At 43.9% G+C, this 16,581-nt stretch overlaps 1 protein-coding gene across 2 annotated transcripts in view; it reads right to left on the bottom strand.

The window, feature by feature from the left end:
• Window positions 1-10,529: 10,529 nt before the first annotated feature.
• Window positions 10,530-16,581, bottom strand: part of LOC119175036 (MFS-type transporter SLC18B1-like) — a 30,972-nt gene continuing 24,920 nt past the window's right edge. The window contains exons 10-12 of one of the 2 annotated variants that reach the window (XM_075894820.1): window positions 14,493-14,567; window positions 13,894-13,987; window positions 10,530-11,258 (exon numbers count right to left, since the gene is read on the bottom strand). In XM_075894820.1, coding sequence (XP_075750935.1) covers window positions 10,864-11,258; window positions 13,894-13,987; window positions 14,493-14,567 — 564 coding nt within the window. In that variant the 3' untranslated portion in view covers window positions 10,530-10,863. The remainder of the gene's footprint in view (window positions 11,259-13,893; window positions 13,988-14,492; window positions 14,568-16,581) is intronic. The other variant, XM_075894821.1, reaches the window with a different exon arrangement.

The raw sequence follows: 16,581 nt of genomic DNA, 5'->3' as shown, positions 1-16,581 counted from the left end.
GAATAGGAACACAGCCAGTGACGCCCATTGGTAATGAACGCTTGTAGCACGCACTATTACTGCAGTGTTTCATGTCGCACTGTGAAGCATGTATACAGGACATGTGTGTTTGTGAAGCATGAAAGTTATTTTCACTGGATTTCTAAGCAGAGGAAGTTCTTTTCACTGATCTCAGGGCGTGGCTGTGTCCACTTGCCTCCAAAACGATCCAGGTTCGATCCACACTCGAATTCAAGCAACCCTGGTTTGGTCCCGGCTCTGCTCCAGGAATTTTTTATAATTTACTTATTTTATTGACATCGTTCTACATTTTTTCGGTTACGTACAGGATGATAATTCTCTTACAAACAGTAACGTCAAATCTGACACCGACGCTGGAATTTCAGCAAAACGAGCTTTTTAACACAATAGCGTTAAAATGTCTACCTTCTATCACGCTAAGAGATACGGAATATCATTATATAAATGGCAGCTGCACACGTTGATTATCTGTCTTTTGTTCTGAATTTTACTTCTCCTTTATATGTCCATGCTTCCTCTAGATAATAAACTTCAGTTGCGAGTCAGTGCCCGTGTTGTGCACCTTCTATTTTTTTGTAGTCCTCGTACCTGTAAGTACGCTGTTAAAATCAAGATGAGTCAAAACGTTATAGCTTGCTCATTCAAGTAATGGTGGAGTTATGTTAAACACGCTACACTCATGATATCTATATTTATTCTCCTCAACGGTACACTTAGCTGCTCTTGTTTGTGATGCCAGGCTTATCGATTTCATTGCCATAACAAGAAGCTGTAACGACAATGTTTCACAAGTGTCTCTGTCGTGGCTACTGAACTGCTGCAGTTTCGCGTGAATCATTTCTCTCTCGCACAAAAAGAAGCTCACTTCACGAGAAAGCTTGTAACCACGTGACACCGACATGGCTCATTCTTAGCCAGCTGGACTTGCGAGCAATTTTAAAAGGAAAAGAAAACAGCAGACTTAGAAAGGACAGAAAAACTTGCCTGTACTTTTGCTACCCTGAGCTCGGAGCCCGTAACACATGTTCAACGCAGGTTTTACTTTTATTGATGAGCTTTGTTGAATCAAATAGCTTGTGCCAAAGCCGTGATGTGGCTGTGAGGAACGTTTTTACGGGGCACTTCGGCTGCATTCTGAATGTCCGTGGGTTTTTTTTTTTAGCAAGCACATATCTCCCAGCAAGCGTGATTTTCTAATTTCGCTCCGAATAAAATCTCGCCACTGTGTCCGAGAATCGACATAAAGCCGAAGTCTGGGTCAGCAGGTACATGACGCTAATACATAAACCAACGAAAAAGACCACCGACAAGGGAGAGAAGTGCCACAATCGTTGTTTCTGCCCATTCTCTTCCTTGTCTGCTGTGTTTTTAGCTGGTTTATTTTTTGTACAAAAACAAACATGCGATCTCAGCTGTTGCAGCGAGATGCAGTGTACACTAAGACAAAAGACAAGACGATGGGTGGTCTTAATTATAAAGTCTTATCCAAGAAGCCTTAAGTCATTCTTGAGTGATGAGCTTTAAGTACATTTGTTTTCACTTCTAATTGCGCAGTGGCGCCCATGCTTTCCCTGCGCCTGTCCCTACTGTTCTGTGTATGGCGACATCTGACGTACACGACCTAAAACGACATCATTACGGTAAAACGGTTCTGACGGTGACGAAATCAGCAGCTGTGGTGTTCGACACCGAACTCTTTATTCGGGGCAACTTGTTCCCAGGAAGTGAAAAGTTAAGGTACAGACCATAGACACTGTTCACCGATAGCGAAAAGCATGGTCACTGGTCACGCAATAGCTTTATCATCCTTGGAATGCATTGTCTTCTATAGAGCAGCCATCGAACCTTCCAACGTTATCGCTGATGGCTCGCGTAAGCTCTCAAATAGACTTCAGCGTTCGTTGATTGATATGTGGGGTTTAACGTTCCAAAGCCACCATATAAGAGACGCCGTAGTGTAAAGCCCCGGAAATTTCGACCACCTGGGGTTCCTTAACGTGGGCCCGAATCTTAGCCCATGGGCCTGCAGCATTTTCATCTCCATCAAAAAAGCAGCCGCCGCAGCCCAGATTCAATCCCGTGACCTGCGGGTCAGCAGCCTAGTACTTTAGCCAGTAGACCACCGCGGTGGGGCTTAACGGAATAATCGCAGACAACGGCGAAGCCTCTCAGACATTGCACGCGATCTGCGCCGAGCGTTGCTAACAGCCTTTTCGAGTGGCACGCGAGTGTACATCACAAAAATACTAAATAACTGCGTAATAAAATAAATACATCGAACAAACAAAGACAAACAAAATAATAAATAAATAAATAAACATGCGTGACAATACATGGGGGTATCTGCAGGTAAATTTCAGAAGTAAAGGGTGCAAGGCTAACAAATAATGCAGTGTTCGTAGAACTGAAGCAGGACTGATAGCAGGACTCTTCGTCCCGTGAGTTTGTGCGCTGGTACTGCCCATAGTGTTCGTAGAACCATGTTGAATTTGCGCTCTTCAGTTTTTCATGTTGTAATTGGCTTAAACGTCACATTTAACTCGTTCTGCTGTGGCGAGACGTGCATATTAAAGCGAAACCCTTTAATGGCTCACAATCCCGGCATCCAACTGTCCTTTCGTGCCCTGGAATGGTACCAGCTGTGGTCTTTCATCCTCACAGTCTCTCGGCAATCACGTAACGGCCAAGCAGAGCACCTGGCGGCGCTGTGCCTATTCTACTGGGATTGTCATGCATAAAATCGAAAAAAGAAAGACACGACATAGCCGAACAGCCGCATTCTTTCACCATACACATATTGAAATGGAGAAAATGGGCTTCAAAATATTTGTTTGTGTGAATATACTCTCGTGCCAAAGGCTAGTGGAAAACTAGACTAGGTGGTCAATCGTCCATGACTACAACAAAATGGTCCAGGCCAGTGCCTCTGTGCAGATGTTTTTATACGCAGTCTTCAGATTTCTGAAGTCTAAGAGCCTTCTTGATGGACTTAACGTAGCCCTAAACATGATTGAACACATCAAACAAATAAGCGTGACGCATTGATAATTATTTCGGTAACAATCACGCCTCTAAAGTATTGCAAGTCGGCGTTGCACGAAAACCGCTGAATTTTAAAAGAGAATGTCACTTCGGAAGTGATTCCAGAGAGTGAGAGAAGAAGTAGCGCATATGCATCCGAATATAGCAATCGCCTTGTGAAAGTTCCTCTTGCATACCACTGTCTTTCTGTTTGGTCTTTTACCCCCAACTCAACCTGTCATGCAGAGAAGTCATCAGGAAGTATGCCTCTCGTTAGCTTTCCTGGCTCTCTTTGCACACTTTCCTTTTACAAATATTATAATAAAGGTGCCCGGCAACACTTTTTGAGCATGGTCATAAAAAGCTGCCGATCGCTGGCAGAAGTCCCCTAGAACACGCGGGCCAAGTATTACAGCGCAGAACATGGCCTGCACTTCACAATATATTATCAAAGTCAGCTGAAAGTTGATTTCTCTTTTATCAATAAATGACAGAAGAGGCTCAAAAGTCACTTCTAGAAGGCCATCTATCAGCCATTGGCTGATTTGAACATGGCGCGCTCACTTGTTATAAGGATCGCCGTGGGAGGTCGCGACTTGTCCACGCGTGCGCACGCGATCACAGTGAAAAAGCTGTGTATCCGAGAAAAAAAAAAGTAAAAGGGCTCGAGGTCACGAGGCGCGCGTGACGTATTGTTGTTGCCCGTGCCATCCCCCCTTGCTTAGCTTCCAGTGATTTCGTCGGGACGAGACAAGAAAGAATGTTATTGCAGCGTCCGACAAATCTTTTTAACTCCGCTCGCACTGGATTGAATCTTAAAACTTTTGCGGCGTTGAATTCGTGAGGCAATAAGCTCTTTTAGGGAATGTTTTAGGGTTATTTGAAAAAAAAAATGCTTCAGGGTTCCTTTAGAGTGTCTGTCAGTGTTGGTCTGCGTCCAGATTGTTAAACCACGCACAATTCTTTTCAAGGTGATAAGATAATAATATTATTTGCTGGGGTTTAACATCCCCAGTGATTAGGAAAGACGCCGTATTGGTGGAGTCTACAAATTTTCACCACCTGAGGTATTTAACTAACACCTAAATTGCACACCTAACGTACACGTTAGCCGTCCCGATCGCGATTCGTCCCCGTGACCTGCGGATGAGCAGCCAAGCATCATAACCAATAGACCATTGCGGCGATTCGGTGCATAGACTAAATGGAGGAACTGTCGTAATCCTTTGCGAATCCTTTGCCAGCGTCTTTTATTTTAGTTTCTAGAATTTCATCAAGGTTTTGGGTTGGTATAGAGTTAACGAATATATTTGTAAATGTCCGGGAGAATTTCATCATACTGGTTGCTTTAATCTTTATGCATGCGTGATGACTAATAAAGAATAAACACGGAATTCGAGCTTTCGTCGACCAAGCAAGAGAATGTTATGGCCGACCCACTGTTACAATTTAAATGCCAGTTGTATTAAATGTTAAGCTTACGCGCATTTGAATCAATGCAGGTTAGGTGACAGGTTCTTTACGTAAGCTATATCACACGTCACCGAATCGCACCTTTTCGCAAAATGTCCAGTGTGGACGCATAAAAAAACAAACAAAAAAGAAACCTTTGCGTAGGTTGCATTATTGGTGCAATGTTTAAAAGACAGAGGAACGATGGGCAGCTATAGGTAGACTTGGCTGTTACTTCCCTGCAGAGCTCTTCAAATTTTTTTAGATCTTTCTCTATTTCTTTCTTTTCTATCTTCTCTGTTTTTGGTGTCGGTCATTTTTGTCCCTTCTTATTTCTAGTTATTTCTATATCTTTCTCTCTTTACTTCTTTTCTCTGACTTTCAGTCTTTCCGTTTTTTCATTGCCTATTATAGCTTTTTGTATTTTGCTCTTCCTCTTTCGCTCTATCTCCATTTCTGGCTTTTTCTTTCGCTCCCTCTTTTACACCGATTCTGTCTTTCTCTCCTTCTTTCCCTGGAGCAGAACCTACAACATGCCCTAGACACCACACAAGCTTTCCTACAAAATACGGGGCTGAAGCTATCTACGAGCAAATCAGAGCTCCTTCTGTGTAAACACGGCCCCAGAAAGGGACAGCTCCTTAGCTCCCTCCCCGTTCACCTACACACCAAGGACGGAGGTAGTATCCCAATATGTAACACAATCAAGGTCCTGGGCATGGTAGTTGGTGCTTACAGCGGTGACAACGCGGAGGCCCTCAAACGTATAGAGAAAAGTGTCTTCAACTTCACCAGGGTATTATCAAGGGTCAACAGTAGAAGGGCTGGTCTGAAAGAGGACAACCTCATGAAAGCATTTCACGCCTTTCTCATCAGCCACGTGACTTACGCCGCCCCCTTCCTCAACTGGAAGAAGACAGAGCTCAACAAAATTGATACATTAATTCGAACAGGATTGAAAAGGGTCCTGAGCCTCCCTCGCAACACTAGTACGGAACGACTCTTACAATTGGGCCTGCATAATACAGCTACCGAACTCTTTGAGGCACAGCGGCATGCACAGATTAGTAGGCTCTCACTCTCAAAGGCGGGCAACGAGATATTGTTTGAAGCCGGTCTTCAGCCTTTCTTCATGCCGCCAGAAAAGTCCCAACTTTGCACACAAGCCATGAAAGCGATAACAGTTGACCCGATTCCCAGAAACATACACCCAACCCACAATGAAGGACGAAGAAAAGCGAGAGCCAAGGCAATACTCGCCAAGATCATGTGCAACGATACGCAGGTCCTCTTCGTTGATGCCGCAAAATATTGGAATCGAGGTGCCTATGCAGTCTCTGTGGTGGACGCCCACGGCTCGCTCGTCAACGCAGCCACGGTAGTTACCAACTTCACCCACGAAGCAGAGGAAATGGCCATTGCGCTAGCCCTTCGAAGCTGCACTGAAGCCTCTGTCATTTACTCGGACTCTAGAACAGCTATAAGAACTTTTTCGGCGGCCCTAGTCTCTTCGAAGGCAGCTGCGGTCGTTAACAGGCTTTTCAACCACGAGACGAAGGAGGAAAACTTTCGGTCTACACACATCGCATGGTTCCCAGCCCACATGGGAAACATTTCCGGCTTTGCTGGCAACCCAAACGAGCGGGCACACACACTGGCGCGAGAGCTCACTTTCCGCGTCAGTGGTTCGCCCCCTCGCTTAAATGCAGCCTGCAGGAACCTCGATTACAAAGACCCACTTGTATCATATCACGAACTCACCTCACATCATAGATTAGAACGTCGAACTTTTCCTCCTCCTCACAGAGATCTGAACAGAGCACAAGCAATCACTTACAGACAATTGCAGACACGTACATACATCACACCAACGACACTAAGCAGGATTAATCCGGACTTTTCCACTGCATGTCCACACTGTGGAAACGAGTATAACAATTTCGACCACATGCTCTGGTTGTGCCCTGCCAACGTGGGTACAGAATTTTCTGACCAGTCCTCCTGGGACTCCGCCCTTCGAAGCACAGAGCTCATCGCCCAGCTCAAGGCTGTCCAGAGGGCCCGGGCCGTCGCCGAGAGACTCTGTCTACCGGTCCCGACCTGGGTGGAGCCGCCGGATTGATGGCGGGGCTTTCGGCACCGCTTTCTTTCCTCTCAGGACCTTAATAAAGTTCATACTCACTCACTCCTTCTTTCCCTTTCTGCCTTACCATCCTTCTATTTCTATTTCTACCGCACCAGGGCGTGAAGCGAAAAACGTTGCTTTGACGCAGTCATACTCTTTATCTGCGAGCCAAGGTTGCAGAGGTGGGGCATTCACACACCTCTGATAATATGTAGTTATAGCCCGGCAGCGTGCTGCTGATATCATTTCCAGTTTTGACCTAGCTTGCTCTCAGAATTTAGGCTGATGACACGTTATGCACAGTGCATGGCCGCCTTGTTATTGTGTACACCTTCTTGTTCCAACAATGCGCTAAAGCAGTTAAATGCATTACCAAAACGTTCAAGTCTAAATGCTTTGTCTTGATATGAGACTGAAGAAACAGTGAAAATTTTCAGATGTACTTTTGTGCTGTAGATTAACACGAATGGTCATACGTAGCTCCTTTATGAAACAAAATACTCGCCAGGAACTGCTTGTGCAGTAGCAAACTGAACAAGCAGAACAACAACAACAAAAGCAAGAGGAACATCAGCAATTAGCCGACGACATATTTCTCGTTTTAACGTTTTCATTTTGTACCTGCGTTGCATGCTCCTGCTGTAAAACACAGTCGCAGGTCACTAACCCCACATCTGCCGCTATATGCACATGTGTCCAGTAGAAGGTAGACATAAAGGCTGTCGCCTAATGAAGCGAAGCTTTCAGGTACCCCAAAGCCGCCTGTATTTCCGGGTTTTCCAGCGGGAGGGCAACATACGCACACCCGCGTGCACACACACGTTCATGCGCACATGCGCACATGCACACCCACATGGCTATTAAAGCTGTAGAGAATATATTTTACAACGGCACAGGGCCCTTTTATTGTGAAGGTATCACTGTCAACATGTTCGCTTTATGGTAGATAGGTTACATTCATTTACGATTACCTGTTTGTGTGCAGACCCAAAATATGTGTGAATGTACAGCTATTTACCTTTTCATCAGGCTGAGGACTCGATTGATTGATATGTGGGGTTTTAACGTCCCAAAACCATAGAGACGCCGTAGTGGAGGGCTCCGGAAATTTTGACCACCTGGGGTTCTTTAACGGGCACCCAAATCTGAGCTCACGGGCCTAGATTTCCACCTCCATCGGAAATGCAGCCGCCGCAGCCGGTATTCGATCCCACCTCCTGCGGGTCAGCAGCCGAGTACCTTAGCCACTAGACCACCGCGGCAGGTTAAGCTGAGGACTTCATTGTGGCTCTAAGTTTAAAGAAGAAATCTTCTGTTACCTTTCAGTTACATCAAAGGGAATCGAAAGAAAAATTATATTTTTGGTACCCCATAAAAATGTTGGCATCATCGAACTCAATGTTTCTATACAAGACGGTTACATTAACTTGCCTAAAGCAGTCTTGGTCAAAAGGTCAAGATTAGTTCATTTACAATAGTAGCCTCGTCAAACGCTCGACGGCGTGGCATCCCGGGGTGTCAGGGCGGCAATTGAGCTTGCACTTGCGCCTCAGTGTGACTACACCGTGATTATGTAGAATATTTGTGTATAAGAATGTTACCTGATGGGGAACATGCTGCGTGTGTAAACATGTGGTGTCCCGAAGGTGATAGGTCGTGTCTTCCGCGCAGAACTGCAGAGCACGTGATATAAGGCTTATTAGTTTGTCCATTTATCCCAATGTGGGCTCGATTACGTCCCCATAGCTAGTGCGTTTGGTATTCGGGGTAGTAAGATTTGTGAATTTATGCGAGCATCTTAAGGGGCCCGGAGGAAGGAGTGCTGTTAGTGCTGTTTTTGAGGTGTTCTTCCTGCGTGCAACAGTTTTTTTTATACTTCTGGTATTACGAAGTACTCACCCGTATAAGCCTCGAGAAATGCAGTGATAAACATTTGGTGGTCTACTAAGTCGACTGTATTGAGAAGTACAATAGCCTCTCCAGTGTCAGCGGGTTTTATTGTTATGTCTGTCCCAGTTTCCAGTCTTTTTTTCAAGCACTCCACGGAGATTCTATTAAGTGTTCTCACCAACCTACCTGTGTGCGATACTTCTGTGCTACGCATTTACGAAATTCAAACAATCGTCAGGGTGAGAGATTGGTGTCTCATACTCTGTTTGGAGGCTTACTTAAAAAAATATTCGCGCAGTATCATATTTCCACCAATGTTATCGGCGTATTGATCTCAGTAGAACTCATCGAAAAACCTTGTGGCTGGGCAACCATTCAGTTTTTTGGATAGCAGCTTTACATCGTGAGATGAAAAGGTCGTGTCCGATAAGTTTAGCATCGCGGTATGGTAGGGCGTGTTGGAAGACGGGCCATCATTCGCTACGGTAAAGGCTAGCTGGGTTGTCGTGCTATTGCCATATGGTGTTATATATGGCAGCGCAAGCTTTTAACTTTGTCCTTTTCAAGTTTGCGAACCTTGGGTGTAACAACGTTTTGGCAGCGTTCAAACTAGATTTGCTGCTGTTCTTACAAACTAAGTAAGACTAGTGCCTCCTTTGACAAGGAGTTATTAACCTAGAGTGGGGTTCATCGCACTAATTAGCTGTTATATCTCTTTTCAGGTGTCGTTCATATTGATTCCCGTCATTTTATATGCATTTAGGTAAACTGAGAAGGAGGGTTGTATGAAGATATTTTTTACGAGGTGGGCACCTTCCATAAAGTGGGGAATGGGCAGGCAAAGTGCTGTTTTGCTCTATGTATGCCTGCCGAAAAAGTATTTCGAGGGTGCGGTGGGGCACGGGCCCAGAGTTTTAATTCCAGACTACTCATCTACTGACAAGCGGGGAAAGGGACGTGATCTCACCTTATGACAAACAAAAATTCACAGCATGTTCGCAGAGTGAATGACGATGAGTGGGGCGAACCGTCCGTCCGTCCACCTGTCTGTCTGTCTGTCTGTCTGTCTGTCTGTCTGTCTGTCTGTCTGTCTGTCTGTCTGTCTGTCTGTCTGTCTGTCTGTCTGTCTGTCTGTCTGTCTGTCTGTCTGTCTGTCTACGATCTGTCTGTCTGTCTGTCTGTCTACGATCTGTCTGTCTGCCTGTCCGTCCGTCCGTCCATCCGCCCATCCGTCCGTCCGTCCGTCTACTCCTCTTACACTAGAACACGTGTTGGACGAACGGACAAACGGAAGCTTCGCCCCACTAAGCATCATCCAATCTGTGTATAAGCTGTAATTTTTTTATTATAACAGTACCATCTATCCTCTTTATACGTGGACTATACAAAACACACTTACGCGATCTAGTAATAGTTATATCTAAGGACATTTACAGAACGCGCCATCTAGTGCACAATTCATAAACCAGAGGTGGCTACATACATACTACATGCAAAATAACAAAAACAAAAACGCCGACCAAGGTGAAATACACAAAACTACAAAAGAAGGCTCCGGGAACATTTTAATGACGTCAAGAACAAGAAAGTAGCTTCTAATGCCCTCGCAGAGCATGTTGCGTCTACTGGGCACGCTATAGACTGGGATAAAGCCTGCATCATTGCCACGGAAAGAAAGTTGTTACCACGATTGCACATGGAATCTCTGGCCATTCAAACTACTACGCATACGTTGAACAGAATTATTGGGACACTCCCTCCTGGGTACGCGCGATGTCTGCAACACGTGATTAAACATGCATAAGAAGAGCGCACTACGCCATTTGCGGTCACTGTGAACAAGGCTCCCGTGTGGGGAGCCGAAACGTCTTTTTAAGTTTTGTGTATTTCACCTTGGTTGGCGTTTTTGTTTTTGTTGTTTTGCACTATGTTTGTCCCCGACCAGACGGAATTCCGTCGGACTCTTGACTATACATACTACATAAAAATGGAGGAGGGAACGACCCAGACCTTGAAGAGCTTCGCTCCTAAAACATTTATTTCCTCTTTGTATCAAGATAACATTGATTCTGACAAAAATACCTGAAGCATAATGTCGGTCTTACAAGAAAGCGCGTCCAAAGCACATGGACCTGTAATAAACGTTTCATTACGAATTCGAAATTCATTATTATTTATCTTTCTTGGAAATTTCACAATTTGCTATTTGCTAGTGCGTGCACGCTCTTGGCCATCCACAAGAACGGGTCTTCTTTTCTCGCAATCTTTTATTTTATTTTTATTTATTTCTCTACACATTTTCCTCTTCACCGGCTTGCTGCTGTGCGAAAATTGAACCGCTCAAATTTTCTTAATCATTGCTTGAGCTCGAAACAAGCAAGAACTGACTGAGCGTGATGGCTGGTGGCATGGCTGAAATTGTAAGCGCGGATATAATTAGCAATATTTTGTTTATTTATTTGAAATACCCTCAAAGTACATACAGTATGTTTAGAGGGAAGGGAGAAAGTGTACACGATTATATGTAACGTGGCAAAAGTACGAAGAGAGAAGGGGGAAAAACACATATCGATCGAGTACAACGTCAATGTACAATAAAGACAAATAATAAATGACGAAATTTTCTTTAGTATCAGCATAGTATAGAGGTACGCGATCAACATGTACTGAATTAAGTAATTATGTCGCACTTCTTTTTGCGTTGCCTGCTGCAGGAGGAAGCCATCCACTGAAAGCATGTAACTGGAGTCTGAAAAGCAGGACAGGGTGAGGGAAGAAATAGCAATCCTAATCACAACAAGAAGTAACGCAGACATTCATGCAGACATTTGTTCTAAACTCATCTTGTCATAGAACGTTTAAGGTGAGTTGTTCGCGTGCAAGATTACAGTGCCTAAACGCGGCATACAATAACGCAAGCAGCGACAGCACTCAGGAAGTTAACTCTTATAAACGTCTTGGACAATTCAGGCGTGAAATCGAATACTACAAAGCTATATTCAGTTCACGTCTTGTTGCTTCTATTCATATTAATTGATAAAAAGACAGCATTCACTGTAAATTAAGAGATATGCTGAGGTAATGCGGTTTGCAGAAAGAGACAGCGTGGTTGAAGAGGACGACAGCACTAGACGGTTCCTAAGTGATTGGTATGACACCATTTAGTAATCCTTAAGAAATAATGTGTTAGGTATGAGAGAAGGGTGGACTATTAAGTTAGGCTTATTCGTATACTGTGAAGCACGTGTAACACAGACGTTTTGATCCCCTTACTATCAGCATTCCCAGCGAGAGAGAATTCAAGTAAGAGGTGGGGAAACTAGAGCTACTTTTTCAGCGGTTCAAGTGGTGGTTTGAAACTCGCAACCTGAAGTAAGGAGCAAAATGTCGCAATACTTGCTTACGCAATGGTGAAAATTGTGAAAGTAGCATATTGTACATGGAGGTGTTCAAATATCATAACTTGTTTTATGCAGGAAACAAGGGATCATGTGATGTTGCTATAGAATGAGTAAGTTAATGAACATAATCTGCTGTTGTAGTGAGTATGTGGGAGCAAATCATGGCGATTGTTGTTCTTATACTCATATGGGGATTTTTGTCTGCGTCAAGCCAATTGAAATAACATGCTGATATACAGGGTGTCGCAATAATCCCGCGACATAATTACAAAGAAATCAGGTACAGCGTTACGCGACACAGACGTAGTGTATAATAAACGCTTGATGTTCGCATACTCTGCGATGCCCGTGCGCATTCAAGAACCCCACATGGTCAAAATTTATACAGCCCTCTGTTATAGTCCCCCTTAACTATATCGTTGCTTTGGGACGTCAGACCATTCTCATGGCTTTCTCGCGATACACTGGGTTGTGTGACATTTGGTGACGGACCGCTACAATTCAAGAGATGCTCAGGTAGAACAATTGCTAACCAGGCCAGGCGAATCCCGCTTGTTTCATCACCACAACCACCACCGCCTATTATTAAACTTAGTGCATATTGTTTCCAGTAGACTTATGTAGTCAACACAAACTTTTCGTTATATGAAATAATTAATTTGTCATAATTGTCTTTACGACTCGGTAAGTACTCACGCAATTATCCAAATGTCAATGAGGCATATGTATACGCATTTTGAAATGATATGGCCCCGCCACGTGGTCTAGTGGCTAAGATACTCAGCTGCTGACCGGCAAGTCGTGGGATCAAATCCCAGCTGTGGCGGCTGCATTTCCGATCGAGGCGGAAATGTTGTAGGCCCGTGTACTCAGATTTGGGTGCACGTTAAAGAACCTCAGGTGGTCAAAATTTCCGGAGCCCTCCACTACGGCGTCTCTCATAATCAAATAGTGGTTTTGGGACGTTAAACCCCACAAATCAATCAGTCAAATCAATCAATCAATGTTGAAATGATATGTAAATCACGTTTTCAACAAAATTGTGTGCTCATTTTTTTTTCTAAAAGCCAAAGAAACCCCGCAGATATGAAAGAAAACACTCACGTGAATGTGCTCTCAAGTAAAACAACGAAGCCGTGCTAAAGAACCTTATTACAAGCAACCGTTTTGGCTGTTGTCCGTTGCTACAGAGGGCGTCCCTCACTTTCACAAGGGCATATATACACGTTGCGAGCCAACAAAAGTTGCAATGTTACTGTATAGATTCCTTTCGCTCAATTGCACGCCACTATCATCGTCCATATCTCACGACCGACTGTTCTCATTGATAAGGCGGCTGGAGTATTAGACACATTACGGCCTGATTCTGCAATACCAAAGACTCACGTTTCTTTAGCCGGGAACTGGCACATAGGGTGATACATAACTTGTTCCTTTTTGCATTTTTTTTCTTAGCATTGCGTATACCTCGCAACGAGCCTGTTTCAGGACGCTGCTTCCTGATTCGCGCAGCAGATATTCCTGGGTCACTTTCCATATTTCGTGGGCTTTGTTTATGTAGCGGGTGAAAGGAGCAAGAAATTAGTACGCTGTAGAAAAAGCGCAGTTATATGTAATTTGAACGTGCCTATACACATGCACAATTGACATTTCGATAATTTAGTGAGTGCTTGCCGAGATAGAAATACAGTTTTGACTAAATAAAATCTACGTTAACAAAAAGTTAATAAGTGGCTCTTTGCAGTGTACTATCAACAATAAGCAATAAAGTTGCTTGGTGTGACGCCATTCCAATTGTGCATAAAATAGTACTGCGTGATGGTTGGGAAACCCAGCATATCTCGCACTTATAGGTCTTGCTGCAATGCACTACGCGCAGAATATGTTTTTGCTTTTGATTTCATTGTTAAAGTTTATATATGTCATCGAGAAGAAATACATATTTTTCGCTGTTCATGTGGTTTGAAAGCAACGTGTACTCACCCAAAATACCAGAAGACCGAACATGAACATTGATCCGTTCCTGTATCCAAACCTTTCTACAAGGTAGCCAGCTAAAGGAGGCGTCAAGGTAGCCCTGTGGACAGTAGCAAATACTCAGTGCTCGTATTTAATTTGCAAATGGTATAACGAATAAATATCGTATGTATGCACAGCGAAAAAATTAAAAATAAAACCTGCGCTTAGCTTTTATTGATCGTTAATTGCTGTTTACAGAGGGCAGCAATGTCCTAGCATGGTTGAGGATAGAATAGACGAGCGTTCTTCACCATTCTGTCCAAGTTAACTTGTACTACAATATCTAGAGACAAACATGCGTGCACTTTGCCCAAAACCACTGCAAGGTATATATGTAAGTTAAAAAAAACAATGCTTTTAAAACGATGAAAATCTTTGGCGGTTGTTCCACCAGTGTTTCATGTCGGGGTGGCGCACTTGACTCAGAACACACTTGCTTTTCCAGACTGTTCTCGCTCCGAAATGAATTAGCGCTTGAAGCTTACGTCAATCAGAATATGAAAACCATATGTAGATCAAGAGATAGATGCCAAATAATAAAAAAAATGCAAGAATAGGCTCACCCAAAGACAAGACTTGTAACTACGACGGTGGAAATGAAAGACGTCGTTTTTATATCGTCTGAGTATCCTCTTGCCCTGCAAATGGGTGGGTTTGTTATTTGAACACAAAAACAGCATAGCACTAACTGTACGATAAACGATTCTCCATCACTATTTAGTCTGCATACAAACGTGCTCATTCTTCGTGTTGTATTAGTATAAACAATTATGAGTGAGGCACCAGTGACAAAGAAGTTTTTTCATAAAGGCAGCGAAATGGCCTAGACTTGGCTCGCTGAATTTAGGCATCACTGATGGCTAGAGTGAACTGTCACGAATGCTGGCGACGGGAAACTTCCACAGAAAACTCTGAGCTTATCACTATCACATTACTTTATTTCACATCACATTACACTCTCACATCACTTCATTACAGTATGACATAAGGAGTGTTTGCAGGATGTACACAAGAAGCCCTAACCACGTTTTCAAGAACTTAAAAAGTCCTTGCGTCCACCGCAGTAGTATAGCTGTTACTAGACTCAGTTGTTGACCCAAAGATCGTGGGTTCAATTCCGGCTGCAGCGGTCGCATTTCGACGAAGGCGAAATATTAGAGACGCGTGTACTGTGTGATGAAAGTGCACGTTAAAAAGCCACTTAACAGGCTCCGACTTTTCGTTTACACCTGCTAAAGAATCTCGGCAATTCGTAGAGTATACGCAAATTCACCTATCGGCGACTTGACGTAGCACGCAGCTCGTCCATTGGTCTAAACCAGTCATGACGATGGGCAACGCCTTCCCTTCCCTCTGAGTCTGAGAGAAGGGCGGTGAGGCCACGCGAAAACTTAAAACCAACTTAAAACGATGTTCTAGGGCCCCTGTAACTTCCTTAATATATAGCACGTAATCGCAAAATTCTTCAAGAAGCATGTTCAAAAAGCAAAAGTGCGCATACTTCTCTTTATAACAATTTTATGACCTCGGAGTTGTTTACTGGCCCTTTAAAGAACGCCAGATGGTCGACATTTTCGGAGCCTTCTACTACGGCGTCTGCCATAATCATATCGTGGTCTTAGGACGTTAAACTCTACATATCATCAATACTATAAATAAAAAAAGTTATTGCGTATTGACTAGCTATTACTGTACGGGGTATAACAGCAGCTTCAGGAGGAATGGCATTTACCTGTTTACGCGCTCGGCGATAGCATAAGGCTTAAAATTTATGTCTAGGTGCTTGTTAGAAAAGCCGCCCCGCCGCGGTGGTCTAGTGGCTAAGGTACTCGGCTGCTTACCCACAGGTCGCGAGATCGAATCCCGGCTGCGGCGGCTGCATTTCCGATGGAGGCGGAAATGTTGTAGGCCCGTGTGCTCAGATTTGGGTGCACGTTAAAGAACCCCAGGTGGTCGAAATTTCCGGAGCCCTCCACTATACGGCGTCTCTCATAATCATATGGTGGTTTTGGGACATTAAACCCCAAATATCAATAAATCAATCGTTAAAGAAGCCTGGGTTGTCAAAATTTCTAGCACCATTCACGATGGCGTGCCTCATAATCATATCATTGTTCTTTCGTGCGAAAGTTTTGTTATTGAATATAGAGAAAAGAGAGAGAAAGAAAAAGATGGAAGGAAATCGAGGAAGGTTAACCATACGCATGTCTAGTAACTAGAGGAGGTGAACTAGAATACGTCTAATTTGCTACCCTACACGTGGGAGCGAAAGTGGGAGAACGAGATGTACGTTCTAAACCACACACAGTGCAGGGTTTCACAGGCGTTTTCTCGGTGATGTTTCCTTCAATAATTCTATAAAAGGAATCATGTGCCTTTCACGGCTGATGTACCTAAAAGCCACGTGCCCTGGAGCTTCCATTTACTAAAGGGACAGCACTCTAAATCTTCACCTTAGTAATAGGACGACCATCCAGTCCCCTCAAGGTGCACTAGAGAGTCCGGTGGTCTTCTTCGAAGTCGGGACAGTTTCACAATACGGGGTAAAAAGTTCCTACGCAGTGGCAGTTGTCACGCTTAGATGTACGCTCAAACATATGTTTGTCTTGTTCATTGGATAACAAACGCCTTGTGAACAGTCTCACCCAAGGA

This window comes from Rhipicephalus microplus, chromosome 5 (genome assembly GCF_043290135.1).
Source record: "Rhipicephalus microplus isolate Deutch F79 chromosome 5, USDA_Rmic, whole genome shotgun sequence".
NCBI lineage: Eukaryota > Metazoa > Arthropoda > Arachnida > Ixodida > Ixodidae > Rhipicephalus > Rhipicephalus microplus.
Note: the sequence above shows the minus strand (reverse complement) of the source record. Positions and strands in the feature narration are given on the sequence as shown.